The sequence below is a fragment of the Aotus nancymaae genome, unplaced genomic scaffold (genome assembly GCF_030222135.1).
Source record: "Aotus nancymaae isolate 86718 unplaced genomic scaffold, 86718_ANA_hifiasm-v0.15.2.pri h1tg000028l, whole genome shotgun sequence".
In the NCBI taxonomy this organism is placed as follows: Eukaryota; Metazoa; Chordata; class Mammalia; order Primates; family Aotidae; genus Aotus; species Aotus nancymaae.
Genome location: NW_026988441.1, coordinates 27,630,614 through 27,657,730, shown reverse-complemented (window position 1 = coordinate 27,657,730; position 27,117 = coordinate 27,630,614). Strand labels below are relative to the sequence as shown.

Here is a 27,117-nt window from a genome sequence, read left to right as displayed (position 1 = left end):
CCTGGATGTCCCCTGGGGTCTGAAGAGGGACAGGTCTTACCCGGGCTCACCCAGTTAGCCCAAGGATAAGGGCAGGAATCCAGGAACTCCTCCCACCTCCTCAGGTGCTGAGGCGATCCAGGTCTCATTCCGGTGCTTGTCAAGGTGTTAGGTGTCAGGCCTTGGTAGGGCTGTGATTCCTGAGGGAGCGGCATTCTAAGCCTCCCTTCCCTGGCCCACCCTGCACCTCTTCTCCTGAGTCAGAACCAGTGGGAGCAGAAGCAGTGCCAAAGCAGGACAGACCCATGCGGGGAGGCCCAAGAGACCCCAGCCCCAGTTCCTGCAACCAAGACAGACTATATGAGAATCACAGAATCTGAGACTCACAGCTGAGAATCTCAAGACTTAGAATTATGGAATCTTTTTCTTTCTTTTTTTTTTTTTTAAAGATGGGGTGTCACCATGTTGGCCAGGCTGATCGCAAACTCCTGACCTCAGGTGATCCACCCATCTCGGCCTTCCAAAATGCTGGGATTACAGGCGTGAACCACCGCGCCCTGCTAGAATCTTTTTTTTTTTGAGATGGAGTCTCACTCTGTTGCCCAGGCTGGAGTGCAGTGGCACGATCTCGGCTCACTGCAACCTCTGCCTCCTAGGTTCAAGCAATTCTTCTACTTCAGCCTCCTGAGTAGCTGCGATTACAGGTGCCTGCTACCATGCCCAACTGATTTTTTTGTATTTTTAGTAGAGACAGGGTTTCTTGAACTCCTAACCTCAGGTGATCCACCCACCTGGGCCTCCCAAAGTGTTGGGATTACAGGCCTGAGCCACCGCACCCAGTCAAATTATGAAATCTTACAGACAGCAGCAGCAAGGAAGAATGGTTAGCATTTATTTTTCTTTTTAGAGACAGTCTTTCTCTGTCACCCAGGCTAAAATGCAGTGGCACAGTCACTGCTCACTGCAGCCTCAACCTCCCCAACTCAAGCAATCCTTCTGCTTCAGCCTCCCAAGTAGCTGGGACTATAGGTGCACACCACCAAACTCGGCTAGGTTTTTTTTGTTGTTTGTTTTTTGAGACACAGTTTCGCTGTTGTCGCCCAGGTGGGAGTGCAATGGCATGATCTTGGCTCACCGCAACCTCTGCCTCCCCAGTTCAAGCGATTCTCCTTTCTCAGCCTCCCAAGTAGCTGGGATTACAGGCATGTGCCACCATGTCTGGCTTATTTTGTATTTTTAGTAGAGAGGGTTTCTCCATGTTGGTCAGGTTGGTCTTGAACTCCTGACCTCAGGTGATCCACTGGCCTCTGCCTCCCAAAGTGCTTGGATTACAGGTGTGAGCCACCGTGCCCTGCTAAACTTGGCTAGTTTTAAAAATTTTTTGGCTGGGCACGGTGGCTCACGCCTGTAATCCTAGCACTTTGGGAGGCAGAGGCGGGTGGATCACCTGAGGTCAGGAGTTTAAGAACGGCCTGGCCAACATGTTGAAACCCTATATCTACTAAAAATAAAAATAAAAAAATTATTTTAAATTACCCAGGCAAGGTGGTGGGCGCCTGTTATCCCAGCTACTTGGGAGGCTGAGGCAGGAGAATCGTTTGAACCTGTGGGGTGGAGGTTGCCGTGAGCTGAGATTGTGCCATTGCACCCCAGCCTGGACAACAAGAACGAAACTCCATCTTAAAAAAAAAAAAAGGAATTATAGAGTTGGGGGGTCTCACTACATTGCCCAGGCTGGTCTCCAACTCCTAGCCTCCAGCCATCCTCCTGCCTTGGCCTCCCAAAGTGCCGAGATTACAGGCATGAGCTACCGAAACTGGCCGGTTTGCACTTATTAGCGTGGAGTTGAAGTTCAAGGACAGATTCTGGCTCCCCATGGCGTGGGTTCAAATCCCACTGTCACTCCTAGTTCACAGAAGGGGAATTGATGTCCAGGGCCACCCAGCAGGTTATGCTGCAGTCACAACAGCTCAACTTCTCACCCTAAACCCTACCGCATCTCCAGGGAACCAAGGCAGTGGGGACAGCGCCCGACACTGCCATCACTCTCCCATTCCTGCACATTCTGCTCACATTGTCTGCCTCGGCCTTGGGCCCTTCCTAACTCACATCCTGGGTTCCTGCTGCCCGCTCCTATGATTGGAATCACAGTCACGGAAGGTGTGACCTGATTCTCCCCACTCTGCTGCTTCTCCTCTCTCGGCTCACAATTCCCTCCCCTAGGGCTGGAGATGGTCCCACCCACTCTGCAGGGGCCCTCACTCCAGACCTCCTCAGGAATTCCAAAGTGCATTCCAAATCCACCCCTCTCCCACCACTTGGATATGACCCATTTTTCAGAACGTAGAAATCTCACAGGCTCCTCTCCTGCTCCAAACTCTCCTATGGTTCCTCAGCACCCTCCACTCTCCAAGCTCCCTCATTCTCTGCCTGTTAGTCTCGGTTCACCGGGGAAAGGTCCTCTCTCAGAGGCCTCTCAGCATGTCACCCTCCAGGCTGCCTTCATCTATCCAGGCTGGAATTCAGTAGTGTGATCACTGCTCACTGCAGCCTCGACCTCCTGGGCTCAGGCGATCCTCCCACCTCAGCCTCCCAAAGTGCTACGGCGCCTGGCTGAAATGAGTATTTATCTGCCGGTGAGGTCAGGGCCATCACCGCCCTGGGGTGGGTTCACCTGGGTCACGCTGTGTCCCCAGCACCTGGCCAAGGGCCCTGCACACAGTAAGCATTGAATGAATGAGCCTCTCAGCCTCTGGCCGCAGCCTGGCCCCCCACAGTGGGAAGAAGAGAAGCTTTGAAGTCGCGGAACTTCCCTGGACAGAAGGGGTTCATTTGCATGTATTTGCACAATTTGCATATATCTGCATTGGTCGGCAGGGCTTTGCAAGTGGGGGATCCCGCTGGGATCGCCCCTTTTCTATTTTTATTTTTTTACTTTTTACTTTTTTTTTTTTTTTTTCTTTTGAGATGGAGTCTCAGAGTCTCGCTCCGTCGCCCAGGCTGGAGTGCAGTGACGCGATCTCTGCTCACTGCAACCTCTGCCTCCCGGGTTCAAGCGATTCTCCCACCTCAGCCTCCCGAGTAGCTGGGATTACAGGCGCCCGCCACCACGCCCTTCTAATTTTTGTATTTGTAGTAGAGACACCGTTTCACTATGTTGGCAGGACTGGTCTTGAACGGACCTCAAGAGATCCGTCCGCCTCGGCCTCCCAAAATGTTGGGATTACAGGCGTGAGCCACCGCGCCGGGCCGATCTCCCCTATTCCAACCGGGTTTTCAGGAGGATGGCTGACCAGGGTGGACAGAGGAAGAACTTGGTGCTCAACCCACTCTCCTGGCAAGGGCAGGAGGTACTCGCCAGCAGGCAACAGGTGCCCGTGTAGCCGCTGCAATGTCACAGCACCAGGGGGAAGGACAGGCCCACCCTGCACAGCCGAGAGGGAGCAAGAGGACTGTCGGGGGTTACCTGGGGACGCGTGGAGAAACGCTGCACCCAGCTGGAGCGGCCCAGAGGAGGCCACTAGGGGGCAGCAGAGGCTAGCGAGAAGGACTCGTACGCGCTTTCTTTCTTTTTCTTTCTTTCTTTCTCTCTTTCTCTCTTTCTTTCTTTCGAGACAGGGTCTTGCTGTGCTGCCCAGGCTGGAGTGCAGTGCAGTTCTCCACCACAGCTCATTGCAGCCTTGACCTACCACCCTCAAGCTATCCTCCCGCCTCAGCCTCCTGAGTAGCTGGGATTACAGGCACGCGCTACCACCCCTGCCTAATTTTTGTATTTTCATACAGACACGGTCTCACTGTGTTGCCCAGGGTAGTCTTGAACTCCGGGACTCAAATGATCCTCCCACTTCAGCCTCCCAAAGTGCTGGGATTACAGGCGTGAGCCACCATGCTGGGCCTCTAACGCTGTTTCATTCAACCCCCAGAAAATCAGATTCCTCCAGCTTATGGAGGAGGGAACCAAGTTTGAGATGCATGGTCGCTCAGAAAGTTGGAGGCCAAGCTGAGACTTGAACCCAGAGACCAGAACCTCCAGAGGTCAAAGTCCCCCTGGGTTCTTCAGAGAAGGGCCCCGAGATGACAGCTCCTTAGTCCCCATGGTAGCATGACTCCCAGCAATGGACTATCCCCCACCCGCAACCTTGGTTTCCTCATCTACGTGATACGGACGAGCCAGACCCGACCTCCCTAGTGGTCATGGTCTCCGCTTATTCGGGTTCACAGCCTTGAAAGCTCCCATCACCTCCATGATCCATGTATGCCTGGCACAGGGCCAACAATCAATGAATGAATGAAGTGATGATAAAGGAACAAATGAATGAGGCACTTATGTACCAGGCTTGTGTTACCAGGTCCCATTTATTCCTCTGAGGCAGGGACTATTTTATCCCTGTTTACAGATGGGGAAACTGAGGCCCAGGGAGGAGCAAAGACTTCCCCAAGTATGTACCCACTCGGGACTTGGGCTCTGAATGACTCCTACCCAGCTTAGCCCAAGAGCAGGGTTCAGCGATGCCCACCCCTAAGGTTCTAGAAAAAGCGTAGGCCCACATGCCAGTTCGGGGGTGGTAAGGCCGGGTAAGTTTTTTTTTGTTTGTTTTGTTTTTTGTTTTTGAGACAGAGTCTTGCTCTGTCGCCCAGGCTGTAGTGCAATGGCACGATCTCGGCTCAGGGCATCCTCCGCCGCCCGGCTTCAAACGATTAACGCCAGGTAAGTTTTCTTTATGGGGTCCCTTGAAACCCTGAAAGTGAACCCCAGTCTTGCATGAAAGTGAGCTCCCCATAGCTCAAGTTATTCAAGCACACCGCGGTTTTGAGTGCTGAAGCAGGCTGTGTGGCCTTGGGCAAGTGACACGCCCTCTCTGAGCCTCAATTTCCCCACCTGTCAATAGCAGAGAGTGACAGTCGTGATCACGGCGGATGAGGATAAGTGGGTGCATGGGGATGGGGGGCCATTTGGGAGGCCTCCCCGCCACCACCCCCTACAGCCACCCAGGTAACCTGTCCCAGCCTGTCTATCCCAGTCCAGGGCGGAAAGGGTGCGGGTCCTGCCCGCCCCTAAGTCTGGAGGCGGAGTCGCGGTGACCCGGGAGCCCAATAAATCTGCAACCCACAATCACGGGCTGCTCCCTTAAGCCCCAAGGCGACCTCCAACTGTCGGCGCTGAGCACTGCGCCCAGGGAGAGGGACAGACAGCCGGCTGCATGGCACAACGGAACCCTGAGTGAGAGGCGAGGTGGCCGGACAGACAGACAGCAGGGGCAGACGCAGAGACAGAGAGCGGGGACGGGGAGGCCGACAAAGACAGCGACAACCCAGAGAGTCCTAACCCAGGGAGCCCCAGCCACTCTCGCAGCTTCCCACCCCAGACGGAGGGGGTACAGACGGCTCAGCATCCTCCCACCCGCCCGCCCCGTCCTCGGCCCCTGCCGGCTTCAGCTGGAGCACGCAGGGCGGCCGAGAACGCGCTGGGTCTCCGCACCTGCCCTCATGGAGGCCGTGGAAACCAGGGAACGGCCCACCTTCGGAGCCTGGGACTACGGGGTCTTTGCCCTCATGCTCCTGGTGTCCACTGGCATCGGGCTGTGGGTCGGGCTGGCGCGGGGCGGGCAGCGCAGCGCCGAGGACTTCTTCACCGGGGGCCGGCGCCTGGCGGCCCTGCCCGTGGGCCTGTCGCTCTCCGCCAGCTTCATGTCGGCCGTACAGGTGCTGGGCGTGCCGTCCGAGGCCTACCGCTATGGCCTCAAGTTCCTCTGGATGTGCCTGGGTCAGCTTCTCAACTCGGTCCTCACCGCCCTGCTCTTCATGCCCGTCTTCTATCGCCTGGGCCTCACCAGCACCTATGAGGTATGGGACAGAGGCCCGGGGGCAGGACCCGCCCCACTGGCAGTGCTGGGACCCGGTGTGGGGGAGGCCCTGGGGCTTTGAGCCGCTGTACAGGACGACGCGGATGGCACCTCGGTACTTTAACGGAAGGGGCCCCTAGGCAGACACGTGGGGAGGGTTCTGGGAAGAGGCCGCAGGCGCCGGGCGAGGGGCAGGAAGGAGGAAGAGAGGGCCTGGCGTCCTGGTCCTTCGGTGGAAGTGCGTGGGCCGGACCCGGCTCGACCAGGTGTGTACTGAAGTGTGGACAGTCACACACCTGCCTCCCACCTGCCCCAGCATGCAGACCCACGTGTGCGCGCTAGAAGGGACTGCTGACGGCTCCGGTGTTCGAAACCCGGCTTCACTGCTTTCTTCTATCTTGGGCAAGGGGCGTGCCTCCTGTTCAGGTTCCTCGGATGTCCAGCCGGGCGAATCACAGCACCTCCCTCCAGGGGAGAGGGTAAAGCAATTAAAATAGTGACCAGGCCAGGCGCTGTGGCTCACGCCTGTAATCTCAGCACTTCGGGAGGCCGAGGTGAACGGATCACTTGAAGTCAGGGGTTCGAGACCAGCCTGGCCAACGTGGTGAAAGCTGTCTCTACTAAAAATAAAAAAATTAGCCGGGCGTGGTGGCGGGCACCTGTAATCCCAGCTACTTGGGAGGCAGAGGCAAGAGAATTGCTTGAACCCGGGAGGTTGCAGTGAGCCGAGATCGCGCCACTGCACTCCAGCCTGGGCGACAGCGCGAAACTCTTGTCTCAAAGGAAAAAAAAATCGTGACCGGTAAATCCTAGGCGGTCAACACCATTGGCCCCGGGCACTGTCTACACTGTGCGCTTGCGGGCTACCTCGGCGTCCGAGGAGCAGTGGCCGCTCCGGGAGCCCGCACCCGTCAGGCGCAAGTGGGAGGGCGGGTGCACACGCATGGACCGGTCCTCCCGGTCCACGGCGTAAGCACAGGCATGGGATGGCACACGTACACAGGTGTGTCCTTGCGGCGGGGCCCCCGCGTGCAAGAATCCCGCGAGCGCGGTTGGCCTCCGGAGGGAGGGGCCCACCTAGAGAGCGGGCGAGGGACCCCAGAGGCCTCGGCCCCCGGGTAGGGCCTGTCTAGGTGACCTCGAGTCCCTCCTTGCAGTACCTGGAGCTGCGCTTCAGCCGCGCGGTGCGGCTCTGCGGGACTGTGCAGTATATTGTTGCCACGGTGAGCGGCCTCGGCCCTGCAAGCGTCAGCCTTCACTAGCCCCGCCTCCACTATTCAAGGCCCCGCCCCAACCCGCGTGGCCCCGCCCAGGACCCGCCCACGCTCCCGTTCTGGCACCGCCCACCAGTCCCCTCCCATACCACACCCGGCCTGACCACGCCTCCACTCTGCAAGACCCGGCCTATCTGCCCCGCCCATATGCTGGGACCACCCTTCCTCCTCCCTTCCCCATCCCCAACTGTCCCAGACGCGCCCCCTGCTCACCTGTCCCACATTCTGTCTACAGATGCTGTACACCGGCATCGTCATCTACGCACCGGCCCTCATCCTGAACCAAGGTGTGACTCTGGGAGATCAAGGGAAGGTGTCTGGGAGGAGGAAGGGAGGGAGAGGAGGACCCGAGACGCTGGGGACCAAGTTTGTGCCCCGCCCAGAGGCCTAACGGGGGGACTCTTTTTGCATAGTGACCGGGCTGGACATCTGGGCGTCGCTCCTGTCCACTGGAATTATCTGCACTTTCTACACAGCTGTGGTGAGTGGCCCCGGGGAACCCACTCCATATGGGGGATCAGGCCCACTGGGTCTCTTGTGGGAAGATTCTGGGCTTGCCCCTTTCTCCCGAGGAAGTCTCTGTCCCAGCTGTTCCACTGTCCTCATCTTTATAATGAAAAGTGATCTGAAAGATTTTATTGCTGAGAATCTAGAGATATGGCAGCTTCAGCATGGCTGGATCCAGGTACTCCGACCTCATCCTCTGCGTCTCTCTCCCACCTCTCCAAGCCCCATCAGCTCCAGGCTTCCACCTCTTCTGGCTTCCCGACCAGCAGGAAATGAGCTCCCGCTTCAGCTTAGGGCTGGCTGAGTTCCCAGGGAGGGCTACCTTTGGCTGGCTGAGGTCTGACCTTGATAGTGATATTGTTATCAAAGTGATAATAATAGTAATGGTGGCCGGGCGCGGTGGCTCACATCTGTAATCCCAGCATTTCGGGAAGCAGAGGCAGGCGGACCACTTGAGGTCAGGAGTTGGAGACCAGCATGGACAACATGGCGAAACCCCGTCTCTACAAAAAATACAAAAATTAGCCGGGCGCAGTGGCGCACGCCTGTGATCCCAGCTTCTCGGGAGTCTGAGGCAGGAAAATCACTTCAAGCTGGGAGGCGTAGGTTGCGGTGAGCGGAGATTGCGCCACTGCCCTCCAGCCAGGGCGACAGAGCGAGACTCCGCCTCTAAATCAATCAATCAATCAATCATAATAATAGTAATGGCAGCAATCACTAACTGACACTCGCATGTGTCATGTCAGGTTCCAAATCTTTTTCACTTATTAACTTGTTTAATTCTACTGGCCACAGTGGCTCATACCTGTAATCCCAGCACTTTGAGAGGCCAAAGTAGGAGGATCACTTGAGGCCAGGAGTTCGAGACCAGCCTGGGCAACATCATGAAACCCCCCCCATCTCTTTTTTTTTTTTTTTTTTTTTTTTTTGAGACGGAGTTTCGCTCTTGTTACCCAGGCTGGAGTGCAATGGCGCGATCTCGGCTCACCGCAACCTCCGCCTCCTGGGTTCAGGAAATTCTCCTGCCTCAGCCTCCTGAGTAGCTGGGATTACAGGCACGCGCCACCATGCCCAGCTAATTTTTTGTATTTTTGGTAGAGACGGGGTTTCACCATGTTGACCAGGATGGTCTCGATCTCTTGGCCTCGTGATCCACCCGCCTTGGCCTCCCAAAGTGCTGGAATTACAGGTGTGAGCCACCGCGCCCGGCGAAACCCCCCCACCTCTACAAAAATTTTTTTAAATTAGTCGGGCATGGTGGCACCCACTGTAGCCCAGCTGCTCTGGAGGCTGAGGCAGGAGGATCACTTGAGCCTAAGAGTTCCAGGCTGCAGTGAGCTGAGATCACACCACTGCACTCCAGCCTGGGCAATAGAGAGAGACCCTTTCTTTAAAAATAAAATAACGTACTTAATTCTTGCAACAACACAGGGAGAAGGTATTATTATTAATCCCACTTTACAGATGAGGAAGCTGAGACATAGAAGGGCATCGGTCCCACGCACCGCTAAAGGCCAGGTAGGGTTAGCCACAGCCAGACCCCCCATTTAACAGCCGCTCTCCCTCTCTCTCTCCCATCCTGCAGGGCGGCATGAAGGCTGTGGTCTGGACTGATGTGTTCCAGGTGGTGGTGATGCTAAGTGGCTTCTGGGTTGTCCTGGCCCGCGGCGTCATGCTTGTGGGAGGGCCCCGCCACGTGCTCACGCTGGCCCAGAACCACTCTCGGATCAACCTGATGGAGTGAGTGAAAATGCAGAGGATACTGCAGCAGGATGGGGCTGGGACCGGGGCACAGTTTATCACGCCCATCATCCCAGCACTTTGGGAGGCTGAGACCGGTGGATCACTTGAGCTCAGGAGTTCGAGACCAGCCTGGGCAACACGGTGAAACCCCATCTTTACATAAATACAAAAATTAGCTGGGTGTCATGGTGTGCGCCTGTGGTCCCAGCTACTTGGGAGGCTGAGGCTGGAGGATTGCTTGAGCCCGGGACGCAGAAGCTGCAGTGAGCTGAGATCACCCTACTGCACTATAGCCTGGATGACAGAGCGAGACCCTGTCCCAGCCACCCCCTCCCCCACAAAAAAATAAAAAAACAGGATGGGGTTGGGCTGGGCTCTGGGATCTGTTTGTGCCTGGGAGAAGTCAGCCAATGCCTCCCTCTCCAGAAGGCCCTCACCGCTCCCCCGGCCTCGCCTCTCCTGGCTCCTGCTCTCTGCTCCTCCCCTCAGCCCAGACTGGCAGCTAAAGCCACTCTGAACTCCCGGCTAGACACAGAAAAAATGGTTTTTGAGGGCACACATAGATGATTCAGTAAACGAACACATGAATTTTCAATCCGGTAAATTCCTGTGCATACTTCAAAACCCACTCCATTTATTTTTAATTTAATTCATTTATTATTATTATTTTTTGAGACGAAGACTTGCTCTGTCACCCAGGCTGGAGTGCAATGGTGTGATCTTGGCTCACTGCAATCTCCACCTCCCAGGTTCAAGCAATTCTCCCGCCTCAGCCTCCTAAGTAGCTGGAATTACAGGCACCTGCCATCATGTCCAGCTTTTTTGTTTTCTTTTTGAGATGGAGTTTCGCTCTTGTTGCCCAGGCTAGAGTGCAATGGCGCCATCTCGGCTCACTGCAACCTCCGCCTCCCAGGTTCAAGCAATTCTCAGCCTCCCACCTCCTGGGTTCAAGCAATTTTCCTGCCTCAGCCTCCCGAGTAGCTGGGACTACAGTCGTGCGCCACCACGCCCAGCTAATTTTTGTATTTTTAGTAGAGACAGGGTTTCACCTTGTTGACCAGAATGGTCTCGATCTCTTGACCTCGTGATCCGCCTGCCTCAGCCTCCCAAAGTGCTGGGATTACAGGCATGAGCCACTGCACCCAGCCTAATTTTTCTATTTTTGTAGAGACAGGGTTTCACCATGTTGGCCAGGCTGGTCTTGAACTCCTGACCTCAGGTGATCCATCCACCTGAGCCTCTCAAAGTGCTGAGATTACAGGCATGAGCCACTGTGCCCGACTGACAAAATCCACTCCAAATGTCCCCAACAAGGTCCAGAAGTGCTACCTGGGCCCTTAGGAGGGTGGAGTCAGTGAGACATCTCCACGTGTCTGACTTGCCCTGTCCCCACCCAGCTTTAACCCTGACCCGAGGAGCCGCTATACATTCTGGACTTTTGTGGTGGGTGGCACGTTGGTGTGGCTCTCCATGTACGGTGTGAACCAGGCGCAGGTGCAGCGCTACGTGGCTTGCCGCACAGAGAAGCAGGCCAAGCTGTGAGTGTTTCGGGGAGCAGGGCGGGGGTTTCTGGGACATGCTGCCCCTCCACCAGCCTGAGGCTGTCCCCTAAGCCTGAGGCCACCTCTCCCCGCAGGGCCCTGCTCATCAACCAGGTGGGCCTGTTCCTGATCGTGTCCAGTGCCGCCTGCTGTGGCATCGTCATGTTTGTGTTCTACTCTGACTGTGACCCCCTCCTTGTGGGGCGCATCTCCGCCCCAGACCAGGTGAGTCCCACCGAGGCTCCTGGTCGGCTCTGCACTCCCCAACCACCTTGGTGGGGTTGAGGTTGAAGAGCATTCCTAGCAGAGAGACTGGCCTGTGCAAAGCGGAGAGGCAGGAAAGAGCTCAGAGGAGTTCGGGCACGGTGGCTCACGCCTGTAATCCCAGCACTTTGGGAGGCCAAGGCGGGTGGATCACCTGAGATCAGGAGTTGGAGACCAGCCTGGCCAACATGGTGAAACCCTGTCTCTACTAAAAATACAAAATTAGCTGGGTGTGGTGGTTCATGCCTGTAATCCCAGCACTTTGGGAGGCTGAGGTGGGTGGATCATGAGGTCAGGAGTTTGAGACCAATCTGGCCAACATAGTGAAGCCTGTATCTACTAAAAAAAAAAAAAAAAATACAAAAAATTAGCTGGGTGTGGTGGCCAGTGCCTGTAATCCCAGCTACTCAGGAGACTGAGGCAGGAGAATCTCTTGAACCTGGGAGGCAGAGGTTGCAGTGAGCCATGATCCTGCCACTGCACTCCAGCCTGGGCGACAGAGAGAGACTCCATCTCAAAAACAAAAACAAAAACAAAAGCTGAGATCCAGCAGGAACGAATCATGTTGGTGATAAGAAGAATGGCCAGCTCCGGTCTCCCATGTCCCAAGCGTCTACTCTGTGCACAATGCTGTTCCCTTCACCAGCAGCTAGTTCCCCATCTGATCTTTCTTCTGAGAAAGGCAAGGTGGTCATGGCTCCCACTTTACAGATGAGGAAACTGAGGCTTGGAGGGAAGTAACTGCCTGAAGTCAACGGGCAAGTTAGGGGGGCGGCACCAGGACCCATGCCTAGGTCACACCCCAACTAGAGTTCTGACCATGGGGTTCAGAGTTAGCAGAGGTTACAGGGGACCATCCCATCCGCAGTCCTTTCTGGAGGTCAGACCCAGGACTGCCGGAGTGTGTAACTTCAGGCAGGGATGGTAGCTCTCTGCCTCACAGTCTTCGTCAGTAAAATGGGGATGACACAGGTCGCTCCCTCCCTGGGATCACAGGCTCAGTACACTGTGGGGCTCAGTGGCAGTTCTCAGGTTCATGCAGTCGATCAATCAGCGCACATTACAGCCTGAGCACAGGGAGACCCCATCTTTACATCATTGTTTTTTTAGACAGAGTCTCGCTGTGTTGCCCAGGTTGGAGTGCAGTGGTACGACCTCAGCTCGCTGCAACCTCTGCCTCCCAGGCTTAAGCCATTCTTTTGCCTCAGCCTCCCAAGTAGCTGGGATTACAGGTGTGTGCTACCAAGCCCAGATAATTTTTTTATATTTTTAGTAGAGATGGGTTTTCGCCATGTTGGCCAGGCTGGTCTCAAACTCCTGACCTCAAACGCCTACCTCAGCCTCCAAAAGTGCTGGGATTACAGGCATGAGCCACTGGGCCCCACTTTTTTTTTTTTTTTTTTTTTGAGATGGAGTCTTGCTGTGTTGTGCTCGCGGGAGTGCAGTGGATCTATCTCTGCTCACTGCAACCTCTGCCTCGCAGATTCAAGCGATTCTCATGTCTCAGCCTCCCAAGTAGCTGAGACTACAGGCGCAAACCAGCACACCCAGCTAATTTTTGTGTTTTTGATAGAGAAGAAGTTTTACCATGTTGGCCAGGCTGGTCGTGAACTCCTGAGGGCAAGTGATCCACCCACCTCAGCCTCCCAAAATGTTGGGATTACAGGCAGGAGCCACCGCACCTGGCCAAACCTCCATCTTTACACAAATTTTTTTTTTTTTTTTTTTTGGAGACGGAGTTTCGCTCTTCTTGCCCAGGCTGGAGTGCAATGGCGCGATCTCGGCTCACTGCAACCTCCGCCTCCTGGGTTCAGGCAATTCTCCTGCCTCAGCCTCCTGAGTAGCTGGGATTACAGGCACGCGCCACCATGCCCAGCTAATTTTTTGTATTTTTAGTAGAGACGGGGTTTCACCGTGTTGACCAGGATGGTCTCGATCTCTTGACCTCGTGATCCACCCGCCTCGGCCTCCCAAAGTGCTGGGATTACAGGCGTAAGCTACCACACCCGGCCACAAAAATTTTTTAAAAATTAGCCAGGCATGGTGGCACACACCTGTGATCTCAGCTACTGGGGGTGGGGCTGAGGCGGGAGGATCACTTGAGCTCAGGAGTACTAGGCTGCAGCGAGCCACAGTTGTGCCGCTGCACTCCAGCCTGGGCAACAAAGCAAAACCTTGTCTCAAAATAAAACAAAACCCACAAACAAAAACCACATGCACATTAAATCCTCACCGTGAGTCCTGTCTGTCCTGGGTGCTGGGGATGTGCAGAGTCAGGACAGATGGAAGCCCCTGCCCTCGGGGTGCTGCTGTCTGGGAGGCTGACCCCCAATTCTCCGCAGTACATGCCTCTGCTGGTGCTGGACATCTTCGAGGGGCTGCCTGGAGTCCCCGGGCTCTTCCTGGCATGTGCTTACAGCGGCACCCTCAGGTGAGCACCCCTGCTTGTTCATCAAGTGTTATTTAAGCCCCTGGGAGCCTCCTCGTCCCCAACTGCCATCCCCCTGGGGCATGGAATGTTCTGGACCTGGCCATCATTCCCAGTTCCTACTCGGTCTCTAGCAGACAGCTCAGGCATGTGCTGGCAGAGAGCACAGCCTGGGCACAGGGACCCCAGCTGCAGGATGTTTACCTTCTTATCACTTGTGAGGACCACACCTGATGCCTGACTCTCCTCTCTTCTTCTTCCTTCTTTCCTTCCTCCCTCAGACAAATATTTATTGAGCATCTACTATATGACAGGTACTATTTTTTTAATTTATTTTGAGACAGAGTTTTGCTCTTGTGGCCCAGGCTGGAGTGCGATGACATGATCTTGGCTCACCACAACCTCCACCTCCCGGCTTCAAGTGGTTTTCCTGCTTCAGCCTCCCAAGTAGCTGGGATTACAGGCATACGCCACCTAATTTTGTATTTTGTATTTTTAGTAGAGACAGGGTTTCTCCATGTTGGTCAGTCTGATGTCAAACTCCTGACCTCAGGTGATCCACCCACCTCAGCCTCCCAAAGTGGTTGGATTATAAGCGTGAGCCACTGTGCCTGGCCAGTTCTTTTTTTTTTTTTTTTTCAGACGGAGTCTTGCTGTGTCACCCAGGCTGGAGTGCAATGGTGTGATCTCGGGTCACTGCAACCTCCACCTCCCAGGTTCAAGCAATTCTCTTGCCTCAGCCTCCCAAATAGCTGGGATTACAGGCACATGCCACCATCTCCAGCTAATTTTTGTATTTTTAGTAGAGATGGGGTTTCACCATGTTGGCCAGGCTGGTCTCGAACTCATGACCTCAGGTGATCTGCCCACCTTGGTCTCCCAAAGTGCTGGGATTACAGGCATGAGCCACCACGCCCGGCCCAGTTTCTGTTGTTCTAAACCCTGGGGCACAGCCATGACCAAGCAGCCCCCTGCTCCTGCCCTCCCAGGCCATACACTCAGGTGGTTACCAATCTTTGGGGACTTCTGGTCAGCCACCCTCACTGTCCCTTTTGTGAATCTCCCACCTGTGACTGCAGTCCCTCTGGAACCAGGAACCTGACTGTCCCGCCTGCCCTTGGTCACAGGTGTCCTTGCTCCAGTGGGGCTGTCTCAGGTCTTCGGGGAGGGGAGGGATGGATATCTCCTTCACCTTGGCAGCACTGGGTTACCCACACCTCTGCCCTCAGGCTGGGTGGGGTCTGGCAAGCCAGATGGTGTGGACGGTCTCTCCATGTGGCCTGAGGACCCCCCGCCGCCTTCCCCACACAGCACAGCATCCACCAGCATCAATGCCATGGCTGCTGTCACTGTAGAAGATCTCATCAAACCGCGGCAGCGGAGCCTGGCGCCCAGGAAACTCGTGATTATCTCCAAGGGACTCTGTGAGTTTCAGGGAGACCCGGGTGGGAGGCCAGGGCAGTCTCTTCCCCGTGACCGTGCCACCCCTGTCTGCTACAGCACTCATCTATGGCTCAGCCTGTCTCACCGTGGCGGCTCTGTCCTCGCTGCTTGGGGGAGGCGTCCTCCAGGTGAGACCCCACCTGCCCCCTGCCCTGTTCTCCCTGAGAGGTGGGGCATCTTTCCCATTGAACTGAGGCTCAGAGAGGTCACATGTGTCAACAGCAGAACTTACTTATTTTTTTTTTTTTTGAGATGGGGTCTCACTGTGTTGTTCCAGGCTGGAGTACAGAGGCCCGATCATAGCTCACTGCAGCCTCCAATTCCTGGGTTCAAGCCATCCTTCCACCTCAACCTCCCAAGTAGCTGGGGTTACAGATGTGTGCCACCATGCCTGGCTATTTTTTTTTCCCCTTTTTCTTTTTCTTTTTTGAGATGGAGTCTTGCTCTGTTACCAGGCTGGAGTGCAGTGGCGCGATCTCAGCTCACTGCAACCTCCGCCTCCTGAGTTCAAGCAATTCTCCTGTCTCAGCTCCCTAAGTAGCTGGGACTACAGGCGACAGCCACCACGCCTGGCTAATTTTTGTACTTTTAGTAGAGATGGGGTTTCACCATGTTGGCCAGGATGGTCTCAATCTCTTGACCTCATGATCCACCTGCCTCAGCCTCCCAAAGTGCTGGGATTACAGGCATGAGCCACCATGCCCAGCTCTTTTTTATTCTTTTTTTTTTGAGACAGAGTGTTGCTCTGTTGCCCAGGCTACAGTACAGAAGCATGATCTCAGCTCACTGCAGCCTCCACTTCCTGGGTTTAAGCAGTCCTGCTTCATCCTCCAGAGTAGCTGGGATTACATGTGTATGCCACCATGCCCGGCTAATTTTTTTTTTTTTTTTTTGAGACAGAGTTTCACTCTGTTGCCAGGCGCCAGGCTGGAGTGCAGTGGCGCAATCTCAGCTCACTGCAACCTCCGCCTCCTGGGTTCAAGCAATTCTCTTGCTTCAGCCTCCCAAGTAGCTGGGACTACAGGTGCACGCCCAGCTAATTTTTGTATTTTTAGTAGAGACGTGGTTTCACCATGTTGGCCAGGATGGTCTCGATCTCTTGACCTCGTGATCCACCTGCCTCGGCCTCCTAAAGTGCTGGGATTACAGGCTTGAGCCACCGCGCCCAGCATATTTTTGTATTTTTATTAGATTTCACCATGTTGGCCAGTCTGGTCTCGAACTCCTGACCTCAAGTGATCTGCCTGCCTCTGCCTCCCAAAGTGCTGGGATTACAGGTGTGAGCCACCGTGCCTGGCCTGGCTAATTTTAAAACTTTTTTTAAAATTTTAAAATTTTAAAGGTCTCGCTTTGTGCCTAGACTGGTCTTGAACTCCTGGCCTCAAGCGACCTCCTGCCTCAGCCTTCCAAGTCGCTGAGATTAAGAACTAAGTTCTGTTTAAGAACTAAGTCCTAGCTTGGGCTAGGGGAATTGGGAGGTGGGGGGTGGCGGCCTGGAGGCAGAAAGGGCCTCCCTACAGATGTTGCAGTGAGCCGAGATTGTGCCACGGCACTCCAGCCTGGGCAGCAAGCAGAGGGAGACTGTCTCAATTAAAAAAAGAAGAAGAAGAAGAAGGAAAAGAAAAGGGCTCCCGGGCTTAGGGGTGGGACTGCCACCCCCAGGAAATAATCAGTATCTTCACCTCCACTCCAGGAGAGAGAGGCAGGAACGGGGGCGGAGGTTCTGTCCCTTTTAGGAAACTGAGGCACAGAGGAGTCCTTGGGACCCACAGTGGAGTTGAGGTCTCGCTTTCCCAGCGGGTAAACTGAGGCCCGGAGGAGTGGGAGGGCTCCGCCCTCAGCCCCACTCCCACCTACTCTCCCAGGGCTCCTTCACGGTCATGGGAGTCATCAGCGGCCCCCTCCTCGGAGCCTTCATCTTGGGAATGTTCCTGCCCGCCTGTAACACCCCGGTGAGTGGGGGCGGTGCGAGGGGCGGGGAGGGGGCGTGGCCGGACAGCCCCCGCCCTTCCCCTGACGCCGGCTCCGCCCCCAGGGCGTCCTCTCGGGACTGGCCGCGGGCTTGGCGCTGTCGCTGTGGGTGGCCCTGGGCGCCACCCTGTACCCACCTAGCGAGCAGACCATGAGGGTCCTGCCGTCGTCGGCTGCCCGCTGCGTGGCTCTCTCAGCCAACGCCTCTGGCCTCCTGGACCCGTCTCGCCTCCCTGTTAACGACTCCAGCAGGGCCCCCAGGTGAGTCGACTTGGTAGGGGGAACGCGAGCCTGGGATGGTGTGATCTTAAAGGGAAACTTAAATGCCCTGCACTCTGCATAAGAAGCCTGATTTGCCGGGCGCGGTGGCTCACGCCTGTAATCCCAGCACTTTGGGAGGCCGAGGCGGGTGGATCACGAGGTCAAGTGATCGAGACCATCCTGGTCAACATGGTGAAACCCCGTCTCTACTAAAAATACAAAAAATTAGCTGGGCATAGTGGTGCGCGCCTGTAATCCCAGCTACTCAGGAGGCTGAGGCAGGAGAATTGCCTGAACCCGGGAGGCGGAGGTTGTGGTGAGCCGAGATCGCGCCATTGCACTCCAGCCTGGGTAACAAGAGCGAAACTCCGTCTCAAAAAAAAAAAGAAGCCTGATTAGTAAAATGCATTCCCGGTGGAGGGAATCGCAGGTGCAAAGGCCCTGAGGCCACATTCAGTTTGGTCCCAGTCCAGCTACACTGAGGTTAGGGTGCATTTAATGGGAGGAGAGATGGGTAGGACACGTGGTGCAGCCAGAGGAAGTTAGTACTTTTTTGAGACGGAGTTTTGCTCTTGTTGCCCAGGCTGGAGTGTGATGGCGAGATCTCGACTCACTGCAACCTCCACCTCCTAGGTTCAAGCGATTCTCCTGCCTCAGCCTCCCGAGTAGCCGGGATTACAGGCATGTGCCACCACGCCCAGCTAATTTTCTATTTTTAGTAGAGACGGGGTTTCTCCATGTGGGTCAGGCTGGTCTCGAACTCGCGACCTCAGGTGATCCACCCACCTCAGCCTCCCAAAGTGCTGGGATTACAGGCATGAGCCACTGCCGGCTGGAAGTTAATACTTTTTTTGTTTTGTTTTCCTGAGACAGTCTCGCTCTGTTATCCAAGCTGGAGTGCAGTGGTGCAGTCCCAGCTCACTGCAGCTTCAACCTCTCAGGCTCAAGCAATCCTCCCAGCTTGAGGGAAGCCCAGAATTAGGTTTGATTCTATTTTTTATTGAGAGAAAATTAGCCATTTTAAAGTGGCATTTAGGCCGGGTAACCTCTGCCTCCTGGGTTCAAACGATTCTCCTGCCTCAGCCTCCCAAGTATCTGGGATTACAGGCGCACACCACTAATAGCCTGCTAATTTTTGTATTTTTAGTAGAGAAGGGGTTTCACCATGTTGGCCAGGCTGGTCTCAAACCCCTGACCTCAGGTGATCCACATGCCTCGGCCTCCCAAAGTGCTGGGATTACAGGCCTGAGCCACCATGCGTGGCCTATGTTTAACTTTTTGAGGAACTACCAGACTGTTTTCCACAGCAGCTGCATCATTTTATATTCCCACCAGCAACTTATGAGGATTCTAACTTCTCCACGTCCTCGCCAATACTCCTTTTTCTCCATCCTGGTGGGTGTGAAGTGATACGATCGTGGCATCACAAATGATTTGCATTTCCCTGATGTGTGAGGTTGTTGAGCATCTTTTCATGTGTGTATTGGCCATTTGTGTATCTTTTTTGGATAAATGTCTATTTAAACCCTTTGCCCATCCAGTCTGGGCAACATAGAAAGACCCCATCTCTACAAAAATAAAAATGAAAAACGTAGCTGAGCGTGGTGGTGCACACCTGTAGTCTCAGCTGCTCAGGAGGCTGAGGCAGGATGATTGCTTGAGCCTGGGAGGCTGAGGCTACAGTGAGGCATGATCCCACCACTGCACTACATCCTGGGCAACAGCAAGACCCTGTTTCAAATTAAAAAAAAAAAAAAAGCCGTTTGCCCAATTTTAAATTGAATGATTTGTCTTTTCATTGTTGAGAGTTATAATTTATATATTTTTATATCTTTATATATTCTGGGTACAAGCCCCATCAGATGTATAATTTGCATGTGATATTTTCTCCCATTCTGTAGGTTGTTTTCATTCTCTCGATAGAATCCTTTGATCTTTGATGCACAGAAATTGTGTGTGTGTGTGTGTATGTGTGTGTGTGTGTGTGTGTGATGGAGTCTCGCTCTGTTGCCTAGGCTGGAGTGCAGTGATGGGAACTCAGTTCACTGCAACCTCCACCTCCCAGGTTCAAGGGATTCTCCCACTTCAGCCTCCTGAGTAGTTGGGACTACAGGTGTACACCACCATGCCAAGCTAATTTTTGTATTTTTAGTAGAGATGGGGTTTCACCATGTTGGCCAGGCTGGTTTCAAACTCCTGACCTCAGGTGATCCACCTGCCTTGACCTCCCAAATTGTTGGGATTACAGGCATGAGCCACCACACCCAGCCAGAAATTTTTAATTTTTGATGAAGTCCAATTTATTTATTTTTTTCTTGGTGGGCTTTTGCTTTTGATTATATCTAAGAAACAATTGCAGTCATGAAGATTCCCACCTATGTCTTCTTCTGAGAGTTTAATTTGGTTTGATTTTGAGGGTGACAGGGAGCCACAGAGGGTGATGGGCAGCAGCAGGAGGTGATCTGAGTTACATTTTAGTAATGCACCCTCTGGCTGTGTGTAGAGGATGACGTCTGGGGTGGGGATGGGATACCTGGAGGGAAGGACCATTGGCTACTGCACAGGTCTGGGCAGACAGCAATGGAGGTGTGTGCTAGGCCATGGCAATTGGGGAAAGGAAGTAGGGAGTGATGTGGGAACAGCTTTTGAGTGCAGACAAGGAATAAAAGAGGAGGTTCAACTCTGTCTCTCCCAACCCCCAGCTCAGGAATGGACGCCAGCCGCCCCGCCTTAGCTGACAGCTTCTATGCCATCTCCTATCTCTATTATGGTGCGCTGGGCACACTGACCACTGTGCTATGCGGAGCCCTCATCAGCTGCCTGACAGGTAGGCAGATAGAGCCTGTGGGCTTAGAAGTCACCCCATTCATCTCTCTGCCACAAGGCTCCACCCAGCAGGGAGGGGAGAAGGGATGCTCCCATTGGCCGAGCTACCACTGTGTGCTGTACATATTTGCATGTTATTATTATTATTATGTTTTAGACGGAGTTTTGCTCTTGTTGCCTGGGCTGGAGTGCAATGGCACGATCTTGACTCATCACAACCTCCACCTTCCGAGTTCAAGCGATTCTCATGTCTCAGCCTCCTGAGTAGCTGGGATTACAAGTGTGCACCACCACGCCTAGCTAATTTTGGATTTTTAGAAGAGATGGAGTTTCGCCATGTGTGTTGAACTCCTGGGCTCAAGTGATCTGCTCACCTCGGCTTCCCAAAGTACTAAGATTAGAGATGTGAGCCACCACACCTGGGCTGTACCCTATTTTTTTAAAAAGGAAAAAAAAAGTGTGTGTGTGTATGTGTGTGTGTACATATACATATACACTTTTCTTTGATGTAGATATACATACATAAAAGAAATTATATATACAAATTATGAATATATACATAAAAGAAATTATATACGTATGTATTATGACTATGTACTTATGTGTGTGTGTGTGTATACATATATATACATATATATATATATATATATATATATTTTTTTTTTCTTTTAAGAGATGGAGTCGGCTGGGTGTGGTGGCTCATGCCTGTAATCTCAGCACTTTGGGAGGCCGAGGCAGGTGGATCACCTGAGGTCAGGAGTTGGAGACCAGCCTGGCCAACATGGTGAAACCCCCGTCTCTACTAAAAATACAAAAAAATTAGCTGGGTATGGTGACTGGCTCCTGTAATCCCAGCTACTCGGGAGGCTGAGGTAAGAGAATTGCTTGATCCCGGGAGGTGGAGGTTTCAGTGAGACGAAATTGGGTCACTGCATTCCACCCTGGGCGACAGAGTGAGACTCCATCTCAAAACAAAAACAAAAACAAAAACAAAAACAAAAAAAAACAGCTCTCACTCTGTTACCCAGGCGGGAGTGCAGTGGCACAACCATGGCTCACTGCAACCTTCAACTCTTGAGCTGAAAGCAATCCTCCCACCTCATCCTCCTGAGTAGCTGAGACTACAGGCGCGCGCCAATATGCCAGGCTCACATTTACATCCTTTAACGCTATGTCGCTTTCTTGTCAACCCTCCACCTGTCAGAGCTTGCCCTGTTTTGCAGAGGCAGAAACTTGAGGCATCGCCTCCAACTCCTATCTCCCACAAGATTAAGTCCTCAGCAGAGGATGTGGGATGGGGCGGGCGGCGCTATCCCTGGTGCTGAAATATCTTCTCCTAAGGCTGCCGGTGACTCCACACTTCTTAGGGAATTCTAAATTCCACAGAAAAGTAGAAGGAGACAAAGAGGGGGAAATCAGCAGTGATAGCAGTACCTGCTCACACTTCTTGAGTCTCAGACTTCACATTCATCAGGACTTTATCGAGTCTTCCTCTGTGCTGGGTGCTATTTTAGGTACTGGGGATACCGCAGTGAAAGGAATCCTGTCAGGCTGGACCCTCCCTGCCATCAATTAATGTCTTTGTTGTTTTGTTTTGTTTTGTTTTGTTTTGTTTTGTTTTGTTTTGTTTTTTGAGATGGAGTTTCACTCTTGTCTCCCAGGCTGGAGCGCAATGGCGCGGTCTTGGCTCATGCAACCTCTGCCTCCCGAGTTCAAGCGATTCTCCTGCCTCAGCCTCCCAAGTAGCTGGATTACAGGCACCCACCAACACACCTGGCTAATTTTTGTACTTTTAGTAGAAATGGAGTTTCACCATGTTGGCCAGGCTGGTCTCGAACTCCTGACCTCAAGTGATCCCCACGTCGGCCTTCAAAAGTGCTGGGTTTGCAGATGTGAGCCACCGTGCCCAACCTCCACTGTTCTTGTTTGCTTTGTTTTGTTTTTGAAACAGGGTCTCTGTCACCAGGCTGGAGTGCACAATGACGGCTCACTGCAGCCTCAACCTCTTGGGCTCAAGCGATCCTCCTGCCTCAGCCTCCCAAGTAGCTGAGACTAGAGGCACGTGCCACTATGCCTGGCTAATTTTAAAAAATATTTTGTAGAGATGGGGTCTTGCTATGTTGCCTAGACTGGTCTCCAACTACTGGGCAACTCCAAGCAATCCTATCACCTTAAACTCCCAAGGTGCGATTATAGGCATGAGCCACTGTGCCTGGCCTCACTGATGTTTTATTACAACTTCACTGTGTAGATGAGGAAATTGAAGCTCAGAGGCTTGCCAGGGTCCCTCAGTGGAGCCTATTAGACTTCATAGTCCAGGGATCTCCTTTTTCCTTCTCAGCATCTGGTCTCCAACCCCCATCACCCCCTTCATTCAATGCCTGGATTTCTTCATTTCTCCCCACCTCTCAGGCCCCACCAAGCGCAGTGCCCTGGCCCCGGGATTGTTATGGTGGGACCTTGCACAGCAGTCAGCATCAGTGGCCCCCAAGGAAGAAGTGGCCATCCTGGATGACAACTTGGTCAAGGTCAGTCTTAGGCCGGGTTCCCAGAGCTAGAGGCAGCCAAGTGGCTTTGGGGCATGACCATAGCTCAAGGGAGAGATGTAGTGTCTCTTTATCTCTCATTCTCTCTAGTCAAAAGACTCTGTTGGGAGCTGATTCATCTTTTTTTTTTTTTTTTTTTTTTTTTTTTTTGAGACAGAGTCTCACTCTGTCACCCAGGCTGGAGTGCAGTGGCACAATCTCAGCTCACTGCAACCTCTACCTCCTGGGTTCAAGCAATTCTCCTGCCTCAACCTCCCAAGTAGCTGGGATTATAGGCACTTGCCACCATGCCCGGCTATTTTTTGTATTTTTAGTAGAGACGGGGTTTCACCGTGTTGGCTAGGCTAGTCTCGAACACCTGACCTCAGGTGATCCGCCCACCTTGGCCTCCCAAAGTGCTGGAATTACAGGTGTGAGCCACTGCACCCAGCCGGGAGCAGATTCATCATCAACAGTTTTTATTATCTCCCTTCACAAGGACTGAACAGAGCTTAATACTATTCCTTTTTGTTTGTTTTTTGAGACAGAGTCTTGCTCTGTTGCCCAGACTGGAGTGCAGTGGTGCAATCTTGGCTCACTGCAACCTCCACCTCTTGGGTTCAGCCAATTCTCCTGCCTCAGCCTCCTGAGTAGCTGGTACTACAGGTACATGCCACCATATCCAGCTAATTTTTGTATTTTTAGTACAGACGGGGTTTTGCCATGTTGCCCAGGATGGTCTCAAACTCTTGACCTCAAATGATCCACCTGTCTTGGACTCCCAAAGTGCTGGGATGACAGGCGTTAACCATTGCACCCGGCCTCATCTTCAAGCTTTTATTGTCTCACTTCATGAGGACTGAACAAAGTTTAATACTATTCCTTTTTGTGGTTATCTGTTTTTACAGTGACTTCCAGTCTTTGGCAGGTGAAACTGGTATGCCGTTAGGGTACTGATGTAAAGTCTCTTCTTAAAATAAAATTACTTAATTCAAAAGTGAGTCAACTTGGGGGAAATATCTTACATAAGAAACACAACAGATGGTCGACCGATTTTGGCTAAAGCTGCGTGGTTGCTTTGTGAATTCCCAGAGTTTGGAAAAGGCTGTCCCTGGGGGACCTGATCCCAGGCCTTCACCCCGTTTTGGATTCCCTGTTCCATTCTCTCATTTATTGAGCACTTGCTGTGTACCCAGTCCTGCTCTAAGCTGGGGTCTGAGCCCCCCCACCCCACCCTCATCTAGCAGGGGCAGGTGAAAACTAAAAAGAGAGACATGTAGGATCTGAAGGTTTTTTTGTTGTTGTTTTTTTATTGTACTTTAGGTTCTGGAGTGCATGTGCAGATCATGCAGGATTGTTGCATAGGTACACACATGGCAATGTGGTTTGCTGCATCCATCCCCCCATCACCTACATCTGGCATTTCTCCCCATGTTAGTTTTTTTTTTTTTTTTTTTTGGGAGGACAGAGTCTCACTTTATCACCCAGGCTGGAGTGCAATGGCACAACCTTGGCTCACTGCAACCTCCACCTCCCGGGTTCAAGCAATTCTCCTGCCTCAGCCTCCCGAGTAGCTGGGATTACAGGCATCTGCCACCACGCCCGGCTAATTATTGTGTTTTTAGTAGAGATAGGGTTTCACCATCTTGGCCACGCTGGTCTTGAACTTCTGACCTTGTGATCCGCCTGCCTCGGCCTCCCAAAGTGCTGGGATTACAGGCCTGAGCCACCGTGCCCGGCACATGTAGGATCCTAGCATGTGATAAGCATTCAAAAGCTAATAAAACCAGATGCTGTCAGACCTGGCATGGTAGCTCATGCCTGTAATCCCAGAGCTTTAGGAGGTCCAGGCGGGCAGATCGCTTGAGGCCACAATTTCGAGACCAGCCTATCTAACATGGCGAAACCCCGTCTCTAGTAAAGGTACAAAAATTAGCTGGGTATGGTGGCATGTGCCTGTAATCCCAGTTACTTGGGAGGCTGAGGCAGGAAAATTGAACACTTGAACCCAGGAGGCAAAGGTTATAGTGAGCTGAGATTGTGCCACTGCATTCCAGCCTGGGTGACAGAGCGAGATTTCATCAAAAAGGGAGGGAGGGAAGGAAGGAAGGAAGGAAGGAAGGAAGGAAAGAAGGAGTGAAGGGAGGGAAGAACTGGGTGTGGTGGCTCATGCCTATAAGCCCCGCACTTTGGGAGGCCTAGGTGGGTGGATCACCTGAGGTCAGGAGTTCAAGACCATCCTGGCCAACATGGTGAAACCGTCTCTACTAAAAATACAAAAATTAGCCGGGTGTGCTGACATGCGCCTGTAGAACCAGCTACTCGGTAGGCTGAGGCAGGAGAATCGCTTGAATCCAGGAGTCAGAGGTTGCAGTGAGCCGAGATTGCACCATTGCATTCCAGCCTCAGCAACAAGAGCAAGACACCATCAGAAAGAAAGAAAATGAAGAGAGAGAAAGAGAAAGACAGAAAGAAAGCAAGAAAGCAAGAGAAAAGGGAGGGAAGGAGGGAGGGAGGGTGGGAGAAAGAAAAGAGAGAGAGAAAGAAACGGAAAAGAGAGAGAGAAGAAAGAAGGAAAGAAAGGGGAGGAAGGAGGGAGGAAGAAGGAAAGGAAGAAAGGAAGGAGAAAGAAAACTAAAGAGAAACATGCAGGCGGGTGGCACAGCGGGAGTGATTAAAAAAGAGAGAGAAACATGTAGGGTCTCAGCATGATAAGCATTTAAAGGACAATGAAACTGGATGCTGTGATGGGGAGCAACTTTAGCCAGGGAAGTCAGGGGTGGCCTTGTGGGAGAGGTGACATTGATTGACCCTGAGTTTGGAGAAGGAACCTGCCACAGACAGGAACAGATCTGACTGAAAAGGGGATTGGGGAGGGGAGGGGTTTGGCTGAAGGGCTTTAAAGTTCCCTACAGCTGCCCTGGAGAGGTATTTATCTTTTCTTCCGCTCCCCTCCCCTCTCCTCCTCTGCCTTCCCTTCCTTCCCTCCCCTCCCCTCCCCTGCCTTCCCCCCTCCCCTCCCCTCCCCTGCCTTCCCCCCTCCCCTCCCCTCCCTCCCCTCCCTTCCCTCCCTTCTCTTCTCTACCCTCCCCCCTCCCCTCCCCTCCCTCCCCACTCCCCTGGAGAAGAATTTATCTTTCCCCTCCCCTCTCCTCCCCTCCCTTCCCTTCCTCCTTTTCTTTTCTTTCTCTCTCTCTCTCTTCATTTTTTTGTTCTTTATTATTTTATTTTTCTTTTTTTGTTGTCTTTCTTTTTCTTTTTCTTTTTTTTGAGATAGGGTCTCACTCTATTGCCCAGGCTGGAGTACAGTGTCATGATCATGGCTCACTGCAGCCTCGACCTCCATGTCCCAAGAATTTCTCCCATCTTTCAACCTCCTGAGTAGCTGGGATTACGGGCATGCACCACCATGTCCGGTTAATTTTTGTATTTTTGGTAGAGATGGGGTTTCGTCATGTTGGCCAGCCTGGTCTTAAACTCCTGGGTTCAAGTGATCTGCCCACCTTGGCCTCCCAAAGTGCTAGGATTACAGGGGCGAGCCACCGTGTCTGGCCAGAAATATTTATTTTCCTGAAGGTGAAGGGGCAGAGAAGCAGAGAGAGGAGGGAGGAACTGAGGCAGGCATCTGAGAAAGCGCTGATGGCCTGGGCTGTAGGTGACATGTAGAGAAGCTCACGGAAATTTTGGAGGCAGAGGGGCAAGACTGGCCGGTGCACTGAACAAGGGGCAATCGTGCAATTCTGTGCAGGCCCCAGCCCGCCAGTTCATCAGTGGCCCCATCTGGGAGATGAGCTGACACTGAACAGGGCGGGGACAGGGTCTCTGATGGGGTCTCTCTTCCCCACTTTCCCCAGGGTCCTGAAGAACTCCCCCCTGGAACCAAGAAGCCCCCTGGCTTCCTGCCCACCAATGAGGACCGTCTGTTTTTCCTGGGGCAGAAGGAGCCGGAGGGGGTGGGCTCCTGGACCGCCTGCAGTGGATATGATGGTGGTCAAGACCAGCGGGAGACAAACCTCTGAGGACGGGCCACGGGACTGATGCCCTGGGGTGGAACCTCAGGAGGGGCCAATCCCAGACCACGGCTCACAACCTCGGCTCCAATTGGCTGGATTGTCTTGTATGCAAATGAGTTCAGGATTATAGGCCCTACCCTATGGGAAGAGGCAAGGCCCTGCCTCCGGGAGGTCATGTTTTAAATCCAGCGCCCTGCTTCAACTGTCCCTAGTGTTAGATGCTGTAGCCCTGATGGCTCCCCCAAAATAAAGCTGGGTTTTTCTCTTTTTTTTTTTTTTTTTTTTTGAGATGGAATCTTGCTTGTTGTCCAGGCTGGAGTGCAGTGGCATGATCTCAGCTCACTGCAACCTCTGCCTCCCAGGTTCAAGCAATTCTCCTGCCTCAGCGTCCCAAGTAGCTGGGATTACAGGCATGTGCCACCATGCCCGGCTAACTTTTTGTATTTTTAGTAGAGACAGGATTTCACCATGTCGGTCAGTCTAGTCTTGAACTCCTGAC

At 53.1% G+C, this 27,117-nt stretch overlaps 1 protein-coding gene across 1 annotated transcript; it reads left to right on the top strand.

The window, feature by feature from the left end:
* The first annotated feature begins 5,466 nt into the window (after positions 1–5,466).
* SLC5A5 (solute carrier family 5 member 5) lies at positions 5,467–26,844 on the top strand. Its single transcript, XM_021669179.2, has 15 exons — positions 5,467–5,823; positions 6,980–7,045; positions 7,332–7,383; positions 7,510–7,577; positions 9,189–9,343; positions 10,744–10,884; positions 10,983–11,112; positions 13,494–13,582; positions 14,891–15,003; positions 15,080–15,150; positions 16,888–16,974; positions 17,058–17,254; positions 19,957–20,081; positions 22,493–22,608; positions 26,460–26,844. The coding sequence occupies exons 1-15, from the start codon at positions 5,467–5,469 to the stop codon at positions 26,622–26,624; spliced, it is 1,932 nt and encodes a 643-aa protein (XP_021524854.2). The 3' UTR covers positions 26,625–26,844.
* The last annotated feature ends 273 nt before the right edge of the window (positions 26,845–27,117 follow it).

What these genes read in the sequence shown, in the direction of transcription:
- SLC5A5 (XM_021669179.2), top strand. Translation starts at nt 5,467, where the DNA reads ATGGAGGCCGTGGAAACCAGGGAACGGCCCACCTTCGGAGCCTGGGAC. An exon ending in GGCCCTCATCCTGAACCAAG is followed by an intron (nt 7,384 to 7,509) that starts GTGTGACTCTGG and finishes CTTTTTGCATAG; the next exon opens with TGACCGGGCTGGACATCTGG. An exon ending in CCTCATCAGCTGCCTGACAG is followed by an intron (nt 20,082 to 22,492) that starts GTAGGCAGATAG and finishes CCCACCTCTCAG; the next exon opens with GCCCCACCAAGCGCAGTGCC.